The 22,263-nt window shown below is 39.4% G+C and overlaps 1 protein-coding gene across 2 annotated transcripts in view; it reads right to left on the bottom strand.

Moving 5' to 3' along the window:
- Positions 1–261: 261 nt before the first annotated feature.
- Positions 262–22,263, bottom strand: part of LOC129169944 (leucine-rich repeat transmembrane neuronal protein 4-like) — a 58,053-nt gene continuing 36,051 nt past the window's right edge. The window contains exon 3 of one of the 2 annotated variants that reach the window (XR_008566507.1): positions 262–6,880. Coding sequence is in view for 1 of the 2 variants with exons in the window: in XM_054756946.1 (XP_054612921.1) it covers positions 6,815–6,880 (66 nt within the window). In the remaining variant the exon portion in view is untranslated. The remainder of the gene's footprint in view (positions 6,881–22,263) is intronic. The other variant, XM_054756946.1, reaches the window with a different exon arrangement.

Genomic DNA, 22,263 nt, shown 5'->3' with positions numbered 1-22,263 from the left:
CTGTTTCTGAAGTTTTTTGTCAACGTGCTGGCACTTGGCTCCATTGTGGATTTTTTTGTATCGATAAAACAAAGCAGTGACGTAACTGTGTTATTTTACAAAAAACTGCAGAGTCAACCGGTGGTGACGCAATAGAAGGGCAATGGAGCTGGGGGAGAATGACTTCCGGTTCCATTTTACAGTTGATGGCTTGCTAGTGTTTTACAATAAAGACAGGTCACTAACACAGTTGGAGTCATGCGGTGTATTCATAACACAGCAAGACTCGGGATTCTTTGGGCACTTGTGTCCGCGGAATGAAACACAGGCAAACTGACTAGTTTGTCGAACATTCTTATTTGAATTTGCCAAATGAATGAGTCTAAAAGCATTGTGCAAACTAAGTATCGTGAGATTTGGTGTTGGGTGTGTAACCAAAGATGGCAGAATAAACAAGCAATGCTGGGAGTAGGCCATATACATCTTTATGAATACCACAAGATTCAACGTACCAAAGAGTACAATAAACAGTAACAGTTTGTTATGTGCAATATTGTATGATGACTAAGACTGTACGAGAACCACGGCAAAATCTGGGCCAAAACTTCATCGAAAACTGCATCATATGAAAACTGGGATGTTTGACAACTGATGGTCCACTGTGCTATTTGAAGTACCTAGTTGATTTATTGAAGTCTGATGGAAACCTTTAAAAGATACTTTGCGAGAACTTGGCAATAGTTGCAAAGACCAAACGGAACCAAAGTTGTTCCATATTTCACACCTTATCACCCTTTGGTCTGTTTTAAGTTAACTCTAGTTCGTTTTGGCCCTTGGCACTGTTCGTTTGTTCAAGTCTGAACACTATAACCGAACTTGGGTCTGAGAGGTGGTCTCGGACTGGTTCCAAACAAACTCTGTCTGCTCAAACCCTATGGTAAGAAATAAGCCTTGGCGATAAACTGAAAATTTACTGTTACCGAAATTTACCACGATCACCGACGTCATTTTGCCCGTGTCGATAAATTTGGTGTTTTAATAAAAAAGAAAATAAAATTATTTTTTTGTCTGTTTTGATTGTGTGTGCTGGCACGCTATGTTCATTCCTGACATGGTTGTGGAAGGTTGGGTTGATATCAACGCCGTTCTTCTTGTGCAGTGTGATAAGTGGCCATTAGTCATGTAATTGCATGAGACGTGATGTCAGTCATGTTATGTGTCTGTATGTGTAGCTTAGTACACGTGCGTACAGGATGTCGTATGCCATACATTCATATTTGTGGACTGCAGTCCCAGAGAGATTTATTTTGGGTTCCACAAAGATGATGTTGAGCTAAAGAACGCAATATGCAAAGTCAGTATGAAAACTGTCGTAGCCACCCAAAGCACATTATGGAAATGGAGCATTTTTGGCGTTTTTTTCAGAAGGCTTTATAGGCGGAATAGGTGTGTCCCATTACGTGTATTATATTTCATTGAAAGTAATGTGTGCCAGTTGGTCAATAAATCACCGAAAAGCAGTTAATTTGCATTTCCTGTAATTATTTTCAGATGGCAAAGATATATAGTGGTCGGGGATTTATCATGCATTTGTCGTTATCGAGGTAAAACTGCCCAATTTGTCGCAATATTGATTTGAGGCCATATAGCCCAGCTCTAGTAAGAAACAAGAATCTACTGATGAGTCGGCATTTGTAAAATGCTTGAAACAGTCAAAATCAACTGGTCATGTTTCCTGTCATTTTAACATTCTTCTAAAAATGCACTCTTTTTATTGTTATCTGATCATTGTTAATGCCAGTTTCATTTCAAGGGCCCGGTTTTGGGATTATGGCAACTCCATGGCTGCTTGTGCTTTCAAGCAAACCGTGATGGTAAATTGAATTTTGTCCCCCAAATAACTGGAAAATCACTCTGAAAAAGCTGCAGGCGTATATTTGCAGACACATTGTACAAGTCACTGAGGATAATCCAGAGACTCCACAGTCAGCACTTACATTGCAAACAAAATTATTTTTTACTTGCTGTACCAAAAACGAAGCACCATCCGTTCCCATTACAATGAGGCAGCAGAAATCCCTGTACACCAAAAAGAAACACAAACTCGGTTGGCACTTTAAAGGGTACATTTAACTGAAATTGATGTAGACAGCCGACCAGCAACCAAAGAATGATCGCTAGAAATAGATTGCAGAGAGTAAAGACTCTCAAGGTACAACAGATGTTCCCAGACAGATCGGAGCAGAGTAAGGAATGACCAGAAATGTAACGAGTTGCGGAGAAGTAGAAACAAGTAGAAGAGTTGGTGGAGGTGAACACACTCTATAAGTAGGGGAGATTATCTAAAAGTATGATAGGTGACTCTGTGATTATTGACCATCTGGACCTCTGAGCTGACAGCTTGACATGTTCCAAGCACTGCGAGCATGAGGGAGAGAAAAAAATCACTAAATACGACTCCCTCTTGAGATATACAACACATTCTGCAGGAAGTATAATTAGGGCTGTTGCTGCTCGCAGCGGGCGCCGCTGTGAACAAGAACAGCCAAGCAGAGATCAATGTTCCTCTCTAAATTAATGAGGCTAATTTTGATATGACAGCTTTGGCACCGTTGATCCGTAGGGAATAGGCTGGTCTTCGCCCGGTGTGAAGAAATCTACCACAGTGTACAACGAGATACAATTGTGGAGTAGGAACAGGATATGGCTGAGTCATATTTTATTTTACCAATTCATATTGCTGACCAACCAAGTCAATATTTTCATGAAAAAAACAGTTGAAAGTGAACAAAGAACACAGCCGCTAAGCATCAACAATGAGGGAAGCAGGAATTTACAATAGAAAATGACTTTTCCCAGTGTAGAAAGGGTTACATTTAAAGGTCTGGAGAAACAAGTCACAACTTAATATACCTTCTAATTAAGAACTGGATGAACCACAAGCACACAAAGAACAGCACGCAGCAAGGTGGTGAGTGTGGGATGGTTATTTTGAGGAAAGCGAATCAAGTTGTTTAATGTAAAAAAAAGTGCTCAGTTATCTGTACAGGACAGGCTCTCTGAGTGAACACCGCCACTGCAAGACTTACAAAGACACACACATTGCACGTATAAGAGAAAGCTGATTCACTAACAGAGCACTTTCACAAATGACGGAAATGGAGGCGCCTTTTGATGATGTGATGAAACAACCTGTTCTCATAAGAATTTAGAATAAAATCGAGCTTTGTTCTGTGTCATGTTTTAATTGATTTTACATACAGTTGTCCCTCGTTTATTGCGGTTCATTGTGTCATGTTTTAATTGATTCTACATACAGTTGTCCCTCGTTTATAGCGGTTCATTGGCGAAATGAATTTCCGTGATATAGGATTCAGTGTTAATAAACAGGGATACCACAAGATCTTGTGCCACAAGATCTCGGGAGATTGAAAATAGATTTCTTGTTTGGAGAAAAAAATTTCTCATGGGCACTACACATGGGACAATAAAAATGAATTAACCACACAATAAATGAAAATGCACTTGGCAATTTTGCCACCTCAATATATCGCATGCTTGTCTGTTTTCCTCGTCTCTCGCCTCCAAACAGGCTGGAAGAGGATTCACTGTGTGCATTGGTTTCAGCACCTTGGTGCATTTGTTCCATAGAACAACGACATGAACGGGGTGAGGTCTTTTGTCATTCAATGTCTTTGTCTCGGTGGGTGGAGGCGGGGCCATTAGCATACCTCTGTGTGTATGCCGAAGAGTGTACTGCAGTAGAAATTAAATTAGCAGATTGCAATATATTGTCATACATTTTTTCATTGTACTTTCCTTTAAAGTAATATTAAAATCTCGTCCCAACTTGTTCTCGCAGACCCAACCTCGTGTATCGTTTCGTCTCGTTAACTGGGTGCCTATTAATAAATGTAATATTTTCGTAGTTAGAGCATAGAAAAAGTGTTTAGGAATTTGTAAATACGGTTTTTAACATTATTAGAGCCCTCAAGACATGAAATAACACGCCTATAGCCAACTTTGCACTCCTATTATTAATTGTTTACAACACATTGCGCAACTCTTATGCTGCAGGGACATGAGACGGGCACTGGCTATCAAGCTAGCTAACTAACAAGCTAACCAGTTAGCCTCTAATTTATTTCTTCTAAACGTAGGCCACACGGGAACGTTCCTGAGATTTTTTTTTTTGGGCGAGTTGAAAAAAGTCTCGTCCATAATGTGCCGGATTAGTAAATTGTTGCATCCAGACGGGAACGAATCACAAATCAAATGATGTAATACAAAAGCACACCTATGTGTGGCGCTGTGAACAAACACACGGGGGGAGCCACGTGACACACCAAATCATACATTACAAGAAAGAAAGTCACTTGTCTTCTGCTTTTCAAGACTTCCGAGAAGATAAATTACTTCTGCGAGTCATTATGGGGTATAAGACAACAAAATATGAGGACAATGTCGACTGGGGTGAGTCATGTACGTCAAAATATTCAGCTATTATGTTGGTTTGTCGTCAAAGCTCACTTCTGGTCATGTGATATTTCACGGCAACGACAAGCCGGCGTTCTTAGATTTTCCCACTCTGGGAGCCGTTTTCCAGAAATACCATTCCGGGTCACCCAGAATAGCGTTCCCGTGTGGATGAGAGGGTGAAACGATAAAATACTTTGCCATTTCGACCTGAAAACGTTTCCGTGTGGATAGCCCCTTAAGAAGCCAAAAACGTATTACTTCCACACGGAATGCAAGGAGAACTTTTTTTCACTCTATCATGTCGGACAAGCCATGGCTGACTTCATGTAGTGTTAAGGTAATGTAAGGTAATTTCTCAATGTTTTGTGTCATTACTGCCGCCTAGTGACCAGAATACTACATATCACTTGTATTTCAATATGTTTGGACTAATAATATACCATAATCTACCACAAAATTATGAATTAATTAATTTCTGAAAAACCACAATATAGCAAGGGAGTGATAATCAAACTACGATCATGCGAGGGACGACTGTACGTTCACCCAGCAATGCATTCTTAACCAATTACTAACCAGTAACCAATTACTCGATTAATCAAACATTAATCGAACTAAGAAAATAATTGTTCGTTGCAGCCCTAATTGTGTCATAATCAACCTGAGATGGGACTCTTAGAGTAACTCATATGATATTATTGTAATATTTGAACGGCAACAATAATATTGCTTTTAAATGATAATTAGGACTTTAAAATTAGGGCTAAAAATTACACACATTCTGTTTAAAGCCACTATTTTTTTAATGCAACATTAATGCCTGCATGTCCTGTACTTTGGAAGAACAAGAAGTGATGCGGCTGGAATGTGTTTACTATTTAAGTACTGTGCGGAACAATCTGGAAAATATTGGCTATTCTTGTGGATCGTTTAATATACTAGAATAGTACAATTTGTTTCAAGCAAGCATGGCTGACTCCTGTATTAGTTTAATGTGAAAATTATATCTTTAAGGTAAACAGGATGTGAAAAATCCCCATGAGATTAATTGCGAGTTAATTCTGAAAATATTACGATTAATCTCAGTTAGATATGTTTTGTGGCTTTACAGCCCGATTCTTATGAGAACAGCATGGCATTTAGAACATCACTTTTTAAGTTAAAAAAAAATAATAATTTCATTTTTTTTTAAACCATACAGTTTAAACTCTTTCCATTGAAGACAATTGTCTCATTTGTGATGAGTTATATTTTCATTTTTAGGCCAACATTTGATCACCAATGCAGCCTGAGGAAATGGAATGCACTCAGCAGGTGAGAAGAAACCATGCTTTCTACTTCACACACATAATGATGAGACGTTCATGAGATGCTAAGTCAGATTTTTACAATGGCACGGAAGTAAAAATGTGCTGAAAGAAAAAAAACACTGTGTGAAAACACTACTTCATTGAGATTTTGATCAGGTCAGAAGCGGCAACAGCAAAAGCAGTGCATTCGTTATTTGTTGTTAAAAATGGCATAAACAAATACCCTTAAAGTACAACATTAATAACATTATATTCTTAGAAAAGTACATTTTCTTCATGGCATGAGCATTTCTCTTTTTTCTACCCTACTCCTGATTGCATTTTCTGTTATTTAGACCAGATAGGCGAGGCCCGTTCATCCTAAGAAACCATTTTGAACAAAAAAGTCAAACAAAATACATTAAAAAGAAACACATAATAGCGAAAGTCATTGGCTTGGGATAGTCTCAGCTTTCACTGATTCTCTCATCTTGCGCCTGGTAAAGCGTTTTCATCTTTACCAACATGTGCAAATACAAAAGACTGATCCTGGTCCAGTGAGGCACATATACACCAATCTGGTCTTTTCAAACTGGAAAAACAAATCTACCTTACTCCTGTGGAATCAAAATCAATTTGAAATCACACACAGGTCTGTCGGGCCAGCAGAGCTCCTTGATGAGTGCATCTTCATCAGTAACACTTGTTAAAGCCTCTTGTATATGTACATACAGCATGTCTCTTTGCTTGAAACCAATCACCATCATCGTCCTCACAGGGACAAGATCCACTATGGTCAAGATGAGTCATTTCCTGTTAGTGATGACTAACACAGTAGGCCATCAGTATCAGAAATTCTGAAAGTTTTCTGCCTCAGGGGTATAAGTTATTAAAAAGGTATTAATACATCTCAAACTAGGGCTGCAGTTTTCTTGTGAATGTTAATTTCGAGGAGTTTAGTTGGAGTTTTTTCACCGAACAATTTGAACATGATCCTTGTGTGTTCTGTGCATAATTATCCTTTGCATTTGTATTAAGATGCTGATCACGATCCAGAGCAGTTCTGTCTAATGGATGGTAGTCAGATCCCCCAGCCAGGCACCAGGTAAGGGGCGTGGACATGTATACTCGTTCTGTAAGAAAACAAATACAAATATGAAGTTAGAATCATTTCTCAGATGCAAAATGTTGAAGTAATTCCAGTGACTGGTGATTTCATAACAGTGAAGTGAGAGCAAGGCAAGGAAGGGTAGTTAAGCCGTGGGTTGTTAAAAAAAAAATACATGAGTTAGTAAATTAAAATGATTTATATGTACTTATTTTCTGTCAAGAAATATAAAGCTCTTGCTGAAACAATACTGATTTCAGTAACTGATAATACAAATGATTAAAAAAAAATCTGTCAGCAACCTGTAAATCAGTAATTCAAACTGGAGTGTATACTTTGTTTCTTATTTTCCATGTCTGATCATGTGTTTTCAGTATGTTTAAGTCAGGAAGTTTGGCACGATTACGTCAACACGAGTCTATTTTCCTGCAGCAACAAAGCCAGCGTATCATATTTGTACAATCATTTCACCCTCTGTACAATGGACGATCAATAACTCAAAAAATCCTACAATGTACGACAATTGGACAGCTTCAATACATGGCTGGACATACAGTATCCTGGATTGCCCCTGATGTTGTACATTGTACACAGGTGGGGGTACTCTTATGCCAGTGACAGTTTTTTCCAACAATGCTGAAATCTTTTTAATATGTTGCCTTGACTTGGACTGCATTGTCTTTTGCATAATCATTTTCATTTCTTATATATCTGTAATGTTTGATAGCAAATGCAAACTGGACTTAATACATGAACTCAGGTTATTTACACAACTATTGAGGAATTATGTGTAATTATCTCTATTGCCATATTGAATTGAAGTGTCAATTATTGAATGATATCAACTATTTTATTAACCTGTAAACTTTGAAACTGTGAAATACTTTGTTATTATCATATATTTATCATTTACTATTTCATTAGTATTTAGTATAGGAGTTTCAAAGTTTACCAGTTAGATTTTATATACACTCCTGATCAATATTTTAAGTTCAAAATTTGTAGTTGAAAATTATAACTTGAAAAGTTGAACATTTGCAAGAATTTACATTTTGCACTGTTGAATCCTACGGATTTTATAAGTAGAGGTTAAAAATATCACAATAAGAAATGGGAGCGAGACAAAGCCTTTCGCAGCATGCCATTTCTCCTGAGGTTGGACGCAGTAAGACGGTCATATTAAACTTCTTTAAAAGATCCTGACGGTTATGGAACAAAAAAATCAATTGGTTGACCCCAAAAAATTTTGCCAGGCCTGAGACGGAGGATCTAATTGGCTGTCCCTCAAGATGTAGACATGCATGCACCTTACTGGTAGGAAACATGTATTAATGAACATTTTAAGCCAGAAAACGATGAAGGGTGATGATGAAATGAGAATCAAGTGGTGTCCCATTTCTTAGTGGCTTCTTCCCCTTGGCCCTAGGTTTTAAGGGGTAGAGGCAGGGGTAAGACAAAGTTAATACAAAGGGGAAGGGCTAAGTGGTAGAATTAGAATTCAGCCTAAATTCCAGCATCAGAACTAGATTTACATCCAGTACATATGTCGAACACACTATAGTGGGACCTCTGAGAATGTATTACAATTGTTAAAAAATAGTATAATATGGTGCCGCACGGTGGCCGAGTGGTTAGCATGTTGGCCACACACGACATGTCTGTGTGGAGTTTGCATGTGTTCTCCCCGTGCATGCATGGGTTTTCTCCGGCGACCCTGGTTTCCTCCCACATTCCAAAAACATACTTGTTAGGTTAATTGCCGACTCAAAATTGTGTGAATGGTTGTTTGTCTCTTTGTGCCCTGCTATTGACTGGCAACCAGTCCAGGGTGCACCCCGCCTCTCGACCACAGCCAACTGGGATAGGCTCCAGCATACCCCCGCGACTCTAATGAGGATAAGCGGCATAGAAAACGGATGGATGGATGGATGGATGGATGGAGTATAATATGGGACCTTTAATCAATTATTGTGCCCATTTGTACTATTTACTCGCCTGCCACAGTATAAACATATGAGGAAAAACAGAGTTCGTTATTTGTAAAATAAATCTGAAATGTAGTGTTAGAGTGTTGTCTTGTGCCAGAAGTGTACCTGAGCTTTTAGAATGTGACTATTAATTGATGCAAAGTGAAAATGTGTTTCTTGGGTGAACGCTGCATCTGAACATTTTCCATAGAAATATGTGCTCTTCCAGACCCTGCACAGTTAATTAACCTTAAACAATCTGTAAAATTACCAAACTGTTTGCGGTGTAATTCCAAATGTCCTCAATAAAACAAAGGATGGCTTTCATCTTGCAGAAAACGTTCAAAAGCTTTCCGGATTCGCTTGCAATGATCCCATCTGAACTCTTTGCTCCACCAGCAAAGCAGAGATTATTGTTAGTGAGAAGCAAATCTCAGCAGTATATAGAACCCCGACGGGCATGCCCTGAGCTGAACTTTGATTTTGATTTGTCAGACTGACAAGTCTTCACTTGCCAGTTAAAAAATGTCATCTGGTGGATCTGAGTGAAGCTAAGTGAACATAAATTGTCAGAACATTACAAGCAAGTACACAAAAATAGAAAAAAAAATAGCTGTTTATTGAGCATGTGTGATATAATGTGCTTGACTGTGATGGACCAATCACCATCATTTGAGAGGCTAGATGCTACAGCTACAGATGTACAGAATGTACCTTCCACTATCAGCCTTTAAAGAAATTAGCATGGATGTGGCCATGGCAGATGTTTTATTGGAATTGGACATTTATTGGAAAGAGAAGCAAGGAACAGATGTGAGTGATGCTCTTAAGCTGATTAGCCACAGCAAGAGACACTATCCTGTTTTATATTGCCTGTAAAATCCGCTATTTTTCTACTTTTTTTTTCTGTAACTGTTCTGTACAAACAGAACCAACACAGAAAGGGGTGGACACTGCTGGTGTACAGCGGCTCCCTGCACATTCGTGATTCAGCACTCACAGTCCCGCAAATTCGCGGATTTGTATTTAAAAAAATGTATTTATTTTAAATTTTCCTCCTAGAAATAGGCCATTTTTTCACAGAAATCACATCTCATTCATACTAAGTCAGTTATCATTTATAAATGCCAGATTGACAGAGGGAAAATCTGCTGTTGACACCAAAAGAGATGAGAGACAAGACAAGTTCTCAAAAGACAAGAATAATGAAATACAATTTTAGAAAACTTGCTTGCAAGGAGACAAATGCATACAATATACATACAAATATACATACAAATACAACCTGAACGGACAGCTTCTACAAAAAATGTTTGACTATTAATGCTAAATGTTAGTTAATACAGGAAACAACTTATGCGAGGGGAGGTGTGACCAAGCTTCTCCTTGGTCAGAGGTGGTGAAGGACAGACTCACATGCCTAAACGCCCAAGGCTTTGTATCAGGTGATAAGCAAATGAAGAACGTCTTTTGGAGACAAGAGACCTCCAGCCCTCCTCCCTGAGCTACCACCTTATCATGGTGGAGGAGTTTGCGTGTCCTGATGATCCTAGGAGCTAAGTTGTCGGGGGTTTTTAATGCCCTGGTAGGGTCACCCAGGACAAACAGGTCCTAGGTGAGGGACCAAACAAATCGTGGCTCAGTCGACCTCTATGATGAAAAAAAACATTGGACCACGTTTTCCCTTGCCCAGACGCGGTTCACCGGGGCCCCCCTCTGAAGCCAGGCCTGGAGGAGGGGCACGATGGTGAACGTCTGGTGACCGGCCCTATGCCCATGAGGCCCGGCCGGGCACAGCTTGAAGAGACAACATGGGTCCTCCCTCCAATGAGCTCACCACTCATGAGAGGTGCCAAAGGGGTCGGTGCAGAGTGAGCTGGGTGGCAGCCGAAGGCGGGGAACTTGGTGGTCTGATCCTCGGCTACAGAAACTAGCTCTTGAGACATGGAATGTCACCTTTCTGGTAGGGAAACAGCCTAAACTGGTGCACGAGGTTGAGAAGTTCCGGCTAGATATAGTCGGGCTCACCTCAACGCACAGCAAGGGCTCTGGAACCAGTCCTCTCAAGAGGGGATGGACTTTGTTCCACTCTGGTGTTGCCAACAGTGAGAGGCAATGGGCAGGGGTGGCAATTCTTGACGCGCCCCGGCTTGTGGCCTGCTTGTTGGAGTTTAACGAGAGGGTAGTTTCCCTCCGCCTTTGAGTGGGTTACGGGTCCTGACAGTTGTTTGTGCTTATGCGCCAAACAACAGTTCAGAATACCCACCAAAAAGGAGTCTCTCGAGGATTCTCAGGGGATTCCATTGTTCCACCGGGGGACTTCAACGCTCACGTTGGCAGCGACAGCGAGACCTGGAGAGACGTGATTGGGAGGAACGGCCCCACTGATCTGAACCCCAGCGGTGCTTTGTTATTGGACTATTGTTGATAACAAACACGAGCAAAAGGGTGTCCACATGTGCACTTGGCACCAGGACACCTTTCATGTCTAGAGGAATTATGGAATGAGGTGATGAAGTGATTTTATCCTTCTTTTCTGTCAAGCACTTTGAATTACCTTGTGTATGTACTGTGCTCTAGAAATAAACTTGCCTTGCGTTGCCTTGCCAAGAGGGCTTTAATAATGTTAAATCTGTATTTAAAGAGTCATAAACAGGATTTCTGTGATCTAACTACGAACATATTAAATTTATAAATAAGAAATCCTACTTCGCGGAAATTCACTTATCACAGTCGGGTCTGGAACCAATTAACCGCAATGAACAAGGGATTACTGTACAGGTAAAATGAACAGGTACATGTACTACTATTTTGAAAAAAATCCCACAATTTTATATCTATGTCTTTATGCTTCAATGATAATGTTTTTTTCATCGAGCGTTGTGATCTCAGATTTTGTTAGACGGTGCTTGAATGCACTATAGTTAATGTGATATGTGGTAGCCCGTGACTCGGATTTGTCTGTTCTATCGATCGTCGTTATCGTTTATTAGAACCTTATGCATTTGACACTTTAAAGGTGTTTGAGGCATATTTATTCTTGACTGTGTGTTTAACATTTAGCTTGCTAGCTTCCATTGCTAGTGAAGGATGGCAATTGAAGAAAAAGGTTCTGGAGTTGAATCAATAATAACAACAGTCACTTTTATTTCAAATGTTGAAATCAGAGGAGAAAGTCAACGTCAAACTAGCAGGAGTGTTTGGAGGGGTAGGAGTGAGCTGTGTGTTTTTTTATAGGCACATCAATCACTCACGTATTTTCCCATTCGTTGGGAGGCGATGAACATAACTCCCGTGAAAAGCAGAGATCTACTGTATAACATAAAATGCAGGGATATGACCCATCAGTTTTCCTCACTTCTTGTTGTTGGATCTGTTGCAGTCATCATGTGGTAATTTTGTGGGATCTTTGTGGCTGACGTTGGACATTTTTCCAAGTTCCTTTTGGCTTTTCCTAAGAGTATCAGGTTCCTTGCATGAGAATGAAGCACAAAATCACACAAGCTGGCACGTACACACATAATCTATATACATACTGTATTTAATTAATCCTGCCAAGGAAATTAGGCAAATTAAAAGCTGATGGATAAAAGCGAGGAAGACAATTACATTAGTAGATGTACCCACTTCGTATCTGTCTTTACACGGGATAATCAATATTAGACATGTCTTGCTTTGCAACTGGTAATGGAGCAATTAGTGGTGTGGTAGTCTATTTATTTTGTTTGCTCTTTCTATACTGTACATGCTCATTGTGCGGTTTCGCAGCCCCTCAATTTAAGTGTCACAAATTTGCATTCACGCCATAATTACATAAGAATACTGTATATAAAGATAATATATTCTTGGCTCCTTTAGATCTAATCACTCTGGTGCCTGGAATGAAGTGCTCACATCCTTGATGATGACATCATGGGAAGCTGCACAGTCTTAAAAAGCTTTTCTTATCCATCACTAGAGACGTTAGTCTATCTTGCGCAATGTTTGCATAAGTAGGTTGACCGCGTTGATGTATTTCACTCAGCTTTAGCTTTTAAAGTTTAAATTCTAAGCCGGCACGGTCCTGGGAGAAACTTGGCAAGCCTTATTGACAAGGACCCTTCAGTTGCACCAATGCAGAGTGACAGTTGTTTGGCCATCGATGTTGGTGATGATCTCAGTAACCATGTTGTCAGGCCACATCAGGAATATTTTGCCTCAAAGCACAGCGAGGCATTTAAAAAGTAATGTAATGTCCTCAGACAAGCCGATAGCTGACAAGCTACATCAAAAATTGAAATTCCACTGTCGCCCTAATACTCCCCTTTCAACATGTCCGCATGACATTCTTCCTGCAGTCTTGGCTTTGTGTTGTTGGACAAAGACATAAGGTGCTGGCAGAGATCCTGGTGGTTTCAAATTAAACTATTTTGAAACCACCAGGATCACCGCCTTGATACTCAGAGATGACTTGGCTTATGTAGCTATGCTTAATTCTGTCGTGCCTTGCCAAAAGGGAAAGACATTATATGTGCACTGCGTTCACTCAAATGTGAAAACCTGAGTGGGGAAGACCCTCGAGTCTAAAACTATCCAATGCAGATGTGTGCAGATACAGTATAAAGGATCTGTAAAGACCTTAATCGGTGTCATTGTTGATTTTTAAAAGTACAGTCAAACCAAACGTTGAAATTTCTGCCGCAGAAATGTTACTGTATGCTGCAATATTGTAACAAGATGCCCAAATACTGTGTCTACGCCTGGTATAATAGAGAATAGTATACAGTATAGTAGACATATGGACACTCGTGGTGCGCGTATCGATACTGAAATATCGATACCTCCACAACCAGATCTTTAGGCTCTAAAATCGATTCTCAGATCAAATCTATCGATACTTTGATACTTCAGTCATTTGATGTAATGTATCATTAACACAGTGGAAAGTAACAAACTTATTGAGACCTTGTTTAAATTTTATGCAGTCATTTATAATAAATGAAAAATTACTCTGATGTCTTATATTCTTTATTTTATGAGCTATCCTATGATTTGAAATACACTACTTTTTTTAATTTACCCGACACATTAGGTGTATTTGGACAAAGTACCGGTATCAGATCGGTATGCAATCAATTCATACTGTAGGGGCAGAAGAAGGTTGGATACTTGACACAATTACCAACTTATTACTACTGTATTTTCCACTCTAGTATACCAGCAAAAATGTACACCAGGCACATATTTTACAGAATATGGACCGTGCCTACGCACAGACACAATGCCACACTGTCTGGACAAGAGTCTGTGTCTGATGCTGATAAAGTCCAATAGGAAACAACCTGTAGCTAGAAATGCAGGCTTAACATATGAGATCATACAGTAGTTAAATGTGCAACGTCAACTACTTTTAGATAAATTAGTGTGAATGTTTTGGAACCCCAATCTGCTAAGTGGTTCTAAGTAAGACCAAATCGGAACAAAGCACCCGTCTGTGAATATTGTGCCTTGTCTAATAATTCCTATGTGATAATTTCAATAGTCACTGAGGGACAAATGTGTGAACGCACACATCTTTAAACTTCAGAAGAGATTTATGTTTACAGCTAATTCCTCTTAAAACTTTTGCTCTTTGATCCAAATATCAGATTAGACTGGAAATAAGACGCTAAAGCCACTGAAGTGAGTGTAATGATTATCATCATTATCATACATTAGTAAAAGTTGAAAATCCCTCAAAATTGCTGAAACCATGCCAAAATGCACAAGAACGAAATGAATTGAGGATTATACCACTGGGTAATACAATCCAAGCATATCATAGCAAGTCCCAAATATCATGCACATATGCTTCTTTTGGGACTGACATAGGAATCAAACCATTGTCACGACACTGAGTTTCTGGTCATCAATTAATTTGGGTTGAGAAAAATTAAAGGTCACATTATTGCTTACGGTCAAAATTAAGTGAAAAGTGAAACTAATTCCAAATCGAACAGCCAAGTGAACTGTGTTCAGTAGGGGTGTCTTAGAATGCCGATGATTTGATTCGGAGAAGTCTAATTCGAAAATGCCATGCGGTCCAGATTATACCATTTGGACTACGGCTGCTGCTGAGCATACATATTTTACAAAAAATGTCTCTTTATGTTAAAAAAATAGCCTCCTTTGATACAAAAACAACCTAATTTGTGCCAATAAAGAATTGAAAATGACACGTTTGTTTAACAGAAGACCTAAACTTTCCACGCATTAATAAAATCACCCACTTCGGTGGCTTTGAACACTAGGAACACCGTCAAAATTGACGGACTCCATTATGAGGCAATACATAATAGCTACTAAAAAAAATATCCAAAGTGTTGAAAAGGTTAAAGATGGCTCCAGAAAGTGAAGTGCAATTGATGTCAGGAGCTTCTTAGATACTGTATCATGTGACAACAACCAACATCGTTGGCTCATCACTGAACATCAATGAACATCATTTAAAACGAGTAAGTTTTAGGGCTGATCCGGGTACTCGGTTTAGACGATTATCCGTTACGGATAATGCATTTTTGCTGAGTACGAGCATGAAATGAGTGCAGTTCGTCATTAGCCGTACCCGTGCTGAAGGAAAATCCTCATTGGGTAACGACTTATGTATTCACTCTTTATGCTCTGTGATTGGTCAGTCGCACACAGCGACTGCCCCTCCCTAGACAGACTTGCTGCAGACTGCAGCCGGAGAGGAGCCATGCCTCGCGGTGCAATCGGAAAGACAGAGTTGTCACGCTGGTCACTGCCTCCACTCTAGATGCTTTTTTTTTAGGTTTTCCGCAGCTGGCCGGAAAGTTACTTGGTAAACTTGTTTCATTACATACATAGTTTAGATGGGTGAACAGATACAGATACAGATAGTGGTGTACTCGCTCATCCCTAGTAAGTTTTACGCCAACTTCCTTTTACAGTATATCCCAACAGTGAATTTAAAGGCAAGAAATTAGGCTGCTATCAGACTTCTGCCAAGTTGTTTTTCAAGTCATGTTGTTCCTATTCTACATGCACTTTTCTGATGTGTGCCAACAGCGGCCGTGTTCCGGTTTTGTTCGTCTTGCTTTCTGTGTCACTAAATAAATTAAGTTACTCTTGCTGCACACCTACCATGTTTATTTAACAACAGCGGTATCTATACTCATCCCATCCACTGCCCCGCACTGTCTTTATTCAGATCATTCTAATACTTCTCAGTATTTTCACCATATTTCTCATCTGAAAATGATGAGAATTTGGTCTGCTCTGTGATAGCCTCTGTGCTTATTCAAACGTCCCATGTCTCACCGTTGCAAGAATCAGCAAACAAGGAACAGCTTTAATCTCTTCCCATGTTTCAGACAAAAGCCAGCAGGTTTAAGCTCCAACACTAAGCTTATTTTCGCTGAGGGGAAAAAAAAAAAAACAAGGATTTTACAAGGAAAATCAAGGAAGCCTGTACAAGCTCTTGACTGATGGTACACAAAATATCTTCCACTCTCCTGAGCACTCTGTCATCGTTCTCTGTCAGACAGACCTCACTAAGGCGAAGAGGAATTACCATACTACTATAAATTGATAAACAATACCACGTCAGCAGAAGAAGACAGTTTGGAGTAACTGAGATCATCCTTTTGAAGACTGTTTGTTTTAAACAAAAGGAATGATAGTAACTCCCTCGTTAATTATCGAGCTGTCAAAAAGCCATTCTTCCAATGTTTCTAATTACCTTTTCCTGAAAAAGGTGGAAACAGTCCCTTGTGGTTATGAGCACAACATCTGAATAATCTAATACATGGATCACAGGAGACATAATGAATGCAGCCCTGTTTTAAATACCCTTGTGACTTTCAATTGTATTATTGTGTATTTAAACAATAATGATGTCATAGCCCACATGAATTTAACTGAAGAAAAACGAACATCAAACCGGGCCTGTTTGTAATAAATGTATATCCTGTGGTTCTTTAATATATAACTATGTGCTCATCTTCAAACTAGTTCTGAAGTCTTAAATGGGAGAATAAATCAATCTTGACATCAAGTGCAATATATCGCCTGCAGTTATGCTTAATGACTTCGGAGTGAAAATCCCAACTTTACAATGACAGCTTTCAAATACTTGAGAAGAACATAAAGAAAATAGAAGATGAAGATAGTAAACCACTTTCAAAATGCCACAAAGAAATAATTACAGGCCTGCAAGCACAAAAAAATGAATAGGAATCTCAAAAGCCTTACTTTAGTTATTGACCACAGGCAGTACAGCAATCCACAGAAACACACAATAAAGTGTGTTTCACAACATTTAATGTGATGTTGATTATTTTTGTCTTATAGAATGTACTGCAAAGCTGAACAGTGAAGAGGGTCCTATAATTTACGCGGTAATGGAATTGCTGACAGAATTGCGGAAAAAAAACGGAATCCACTGTTCAACACGGAATCTCACTGGAGACATATAGTGAATCACATACTGTAATTGTGAGGAGAAGGAACGTTTATGTCGCTTATCCTCATTTGGGTCGCGGGGGTATGCTGGAGCCTATCCCAGCTGACTTCGGGTGAGAGGCGGGGTACACATTGGACTGGTCGCCAGCCAATCACAGGGCACATATAGACAAACAATCATTGATCAATCACATTCATACATACGGACAATTTGGAGTCGCCAATTATCCTAACATGCATCTGGAATGTGGGAGGAAACCGGAGTACCCGGAGAAAACCCACGCACGCACGGGGAGAACATGCAAACTCCACACAGAGATTCCAACCCAGGTCTTCCTGATCTCCTGACTGTGTGGCCAACATGCTAACCACTCGGCCACCGTGCGACCCATGTGGGGAAATATTTCTCTCATTCATAGCGGCATGCCCTCACAAACACTAACCAGCCCACTCCTGAACTAAACATGTCGAGGCGGCAAACTGGAACACTGGCTAAACACCAAGCATTTTTGGATGCCCGCTGACTTCATGCTAGTTGTGTGTGAAATAAGGACGACATCCACGGCTGCAAGAGGCACCCATTGAGCTACAGTATCTCACTTGCCGACAGTCAAAATTCAACGCACACCACACTTGCACATTGTGTCTAAAAGTAGTCATAAAATAAGGGTGTCATGAAAAAAAGCTCACACATATTTTTTATGTCACCCTTATTTTATTACCACAAATAGATGCAGATGCAATTGCAATCACTTTCAAATAGCTTACATTAGTAAAGCGATTGCAATTGCATCTGCAACTACATCTGCTTTAACCACAAGCACGGATATGATCGTTTGTTGAGGATTTTGCAGCAATGAAAAGTTTGAAAAATACTGGGCAAAATTGTCCAATGATGTGTTGCATCAATAAATGTACTGTAAGGATTTTTGCATTCATTTAAGGTCATTTTATTCACTGACAAAAAAAAAAAAAAACACACAATCTATGGTGATAAAATAAGTGTAAAAAGCAACAAAACAGAATAAAAAATTTTAAAACAGAAAAAATGAAATTTAGGAAAAAAGAAATAGGGGAAAAAATAAAAGCCTAAGTGAACAATGTTGTGTGTGAATGCATTTGTTGGAAAAAAGGTGCACAGCTTCAAGAACTCCCAGAGGATCTCCGATCTGATGGGCTTGTAGACTTGGAGCAAAGCGAGCGCGTCCCTGGTGAGGTGTGGCAGTGTGTGAACCTATTTACTGCATGCGGGTGAATATGTGCATGTTTTATCTGCACTTGGGCATTGTGATTTATGATGGTTGGGATTTATGCAGGTGATGGATGACAACATTAGAAGTTACACCTATGCCATCCCTCCCAAAGTCTCTGGCAGTATATGTTGTGTGGTAGCATATTAAACAACTCAATGCAATATTACATTATTGGCAAAGAGAAAACAAATAACATACAGGGAGACATCTAAGTAACCCATTCCAGCACGCTGGTTGAGCTCCGATTTGCTCAGATTTACAATTTAAAATAAAATAAATAAAAAATAAATCTAGATAAAAGACCCGAGTGAGGATAAGCGGCATAGGAGATGGATGGATGGATAGAAAAAAAAGACAAAAGAAAATATGGGAAATACATTTCTAGGTGTTATAATAGATGACAAAAAGAGCTGGAAACCCCACATTAAAAATATACAACATTAAGTGGCAAGAAATACCTCAATACCGAAGAAAGCAAAATTAGTTCTGGACCAAAAATCACTCCCTAGTTGTTCCTGTTACCATACCCAAGTTATTGTGTAGAGCTGTATATACTCAAGTTTTCGTGTGATTGATGTACTCTCACCGTACGGGCAACAAGCAACCGACTTACCCTACTCATGGAGCACGTAAGAAGAAATATCTGAACGTGCGTTGGCTGCACTGATTGCGTATGTGGGGTGCACGTGTGGTGCACGACACACATAGGGAGTCCGCAAGTGTGACGTATGAAAAAAATTACATTTTGCCCAAACCTGACACCAGCAAAACATTAGAAAGACACACTTTGGCCGTATGGACGACGCACAAAGACAAACTTTGACATGACAAATAACATCTGCGGCCGGGCTATGGCTCGAATATCAGCACGACACACGCGTGCCCTCCGTGCGTTTCTTTGCACATCCACCGGCCATAGGAGCCCATATGACTGGTTGTGACCTCGGCTTAACCAAGGTTCCACTATACATTACACACAATTGCTATAGTGGGAATTTCCAATGACATAATTATGTTTAACTCTTGTTAGATTAAAAAAAAAAGCAATGTAAAGATTTGGTTGGTTATGGTTTGAGATATTCCCAAACAATATGGTTCAGTATCTAACTACAGTATAATAATAGTGTGTATTCTGGTCACGTCTTCACCGTTATAACAAGAATACAAAATACTGTCCCTTTATCGAAAACAGGATATTAACAAGATATTTTCCACTGATGTACTGTATTTATGTGTCAGATAACCTTTATCCTCTTTACAAGCTAATGCACATTACTCCATCACTCACTCTCCACACATACACACAAGGTCATACACTCTTCCTACAACTCTTCCATTGCTATGCATTTTAAACTCAAAATCAGTGGTCATGTATCCCCTTCCTGGTACGGTACTCTTCTGCTGTCTTTGGATCATAATGTGTCAATATGTGCAAGTTAGTGGGTATCTCACAAAAAACGAATACACCCCTCACATTTCAGCAACCATCATTATTAATATACAGTATATCTTCTGAAGGGACAATGCTATGGAAATGAAACGCTACCGTCCTACTTTGCTATGACTTCTTTCTTGAATTCAATAGTGTTTCTCACCTTCTTTATCAAAGTTCTGGCACTTCCAATTTTTTTTGCGGCTGTCCTAAATAACAGCCGCAAAAGAATGTGTCTCATCACATCCTGGAAAGGAGCAAGGGAGGAGACAGAAACAGAATTGTTCATCATTCTGTGTGCGTCCTATGACCAAATACACCACACAAACACAGATAATAAAGATGATTAAATGATTCCCTGGCCGGAATCTGTCTGTAGTGCCCCAACTCTAACAGAGTTTACACACTCTAACAGGGTTTTCCCAAGGATTCTTTGAAGCTGTGGTGGTGGGCAGCAAGGGACTGCCGTCGCTGTGTCCTGCCAGTGCTGCATCTGCAATTATTTATTTTTTTTTTATGATAAATATCATTTTTTTCTGATTTTTTTATTTAACTTATTTAACTTTTTTCAGCAACCAGCACAACAACCAAGAACATTGCAAAACTGTTAATTTAATGGCAAAGTTAAGCACTTAAAGTGAGTCTAAAAATGCCGAGACTTCTTTTGTTACCTGACCTATTTAGTCCAATGGTACTATGTAACTAATCTGTCCAGGGTTATGATAGCACAGGTGTATCCAACTTGCAGCACTATTAAATCACTATCAATCTAGTGTTTTATGTGACTGCCAACATTTAAATTGCACTTTATTTACAAAGCGCATCTCCACTCAGTGTGCTCATTTGTCTTTAAATACAGACATCGTGTTTGAATAGAACACTTATAAAAACACTAAAGTGAAGCAAATCTTTGGTGAAGTACTCAATATCAGCTGGTGAGCTACTGGTACCTGTTGGAGACCCCTGTGATAGCATCACTGTCTAAAGCTGGACACGTGTTTCTGTTGAACAACTTCGCACTGAGGCGCACTGTTTGGACGTACAATAACCTAGACCGTATACGAAAATCGAAACATGTAAATTGAGAATTTTTTTTTGTCAAAAACTGCATCCTACATACAAAAACTGAGGTTCCACTGTAAAAAAAATTGCAAACTCCAGGTATTTCAATGAGTCTCCCAGGAAGGTTTAATTTTCTGATATTATGTTTTAGCAGTCGTTGCCTTGTATGTGTGGCTTTTTGAGGCTAATTAAGAAGAGTAATATATTATATGTGTTCATGTGTCACAATTAGAAAACACAACATTTTTTAAGAGAGCACAAATAAAACCACTACTTGGAATAGCTGCCACAAGAGATTGTTGTAACAATGTGTAAACAAAACAGTGATTCTATGTGAATGCTTTTTATAAGCCCGACAAATGATTTGAACACAGGCGGCACAAAAAAGCCAGCAGCTCCATGCCATGCATGGATACATACATAAATAAATAACATAATTATGATTTAGATGAGATGACACCACCTCAATTTATTTTAAAGGTGGCTGATGTTAAATACAGGCAGCTGTTCCAAATGGCCAGCCATCGTGACAGAACGTATCAAGATGCCAAGTAAATAAATCTCCTCTAATATGCAGGATCACTTTGCAAGAAGCGAGCTCTTACTGCACCTTAAATTGATTTTTATGATGCAATATTAACAGTTATTACCATGGTGGCTTGAGAAGAAAGATTTGATGCAATGATGTAGAGTTGCTAGGGGGTCACAATTTGCAACTCGGCATACAGTCATAAATTTTTCTGTCTAGTTGATGGGTTCCGTGGATAATTGTATGATACAACTGACATAATTTGGTAGGTGCTGCATTAACATTAGCAATTACTGTAGACTACTTTGCAGGTAGAGAAAATGAGAGAACTTGTAGCTTTTTCAGCTTATACTCTTTCAACAATCATGAAAATGAACATTCAGAAAGGCTCCAGCATACCCATGATCTTGGTGAGGATGAGCAGTACAGAAAATGGATGGATGGATGGATGAAGATTCGGAGGGCAACTAAGGTGCTCAAACTTTGATTTACTAATTAACCTGATTAACACCTGAGTCCATATGCTGTGCTGTAGGGCAGTGGTCCCCAATCCCAAGCCGGTCCGTGGGTCAAAAAAGGTTGGGGACCACTGTAGGGTATACAGTATTCGTATCTGTATCCACTATGCTGCATCGTACTTTAACTCATTTCTACTAGAGATGCTCTATACTGGCTTTCTTACTGATATCCGATATCCCATATTGTCTAGCACTTCGTCACTGA

This window comes from Dunckerocampus dactyliophorus, chromosome 17, assembly GCF_027744805.1.
Source record: "Dunckerocampus dactyliophorus isolate RoL2022-P2 chromosome 17, RoL_Ddac_1.1, whole genome shotgun sequence".
In the NCBI taxonomy this organism is placed as follows: domain Eukaryota; kingdom Metazoa; phylum Chordata; class Actinopteri; order Syngnathiformes; family Syngnathidae; genus Dunckerocampus; species Dunckerocampus dactyliophorus.
Note: the sequence above shows the minus strand (reverse complement) of the source record. Positions and strands in the feature narration are given on the sequence as shown.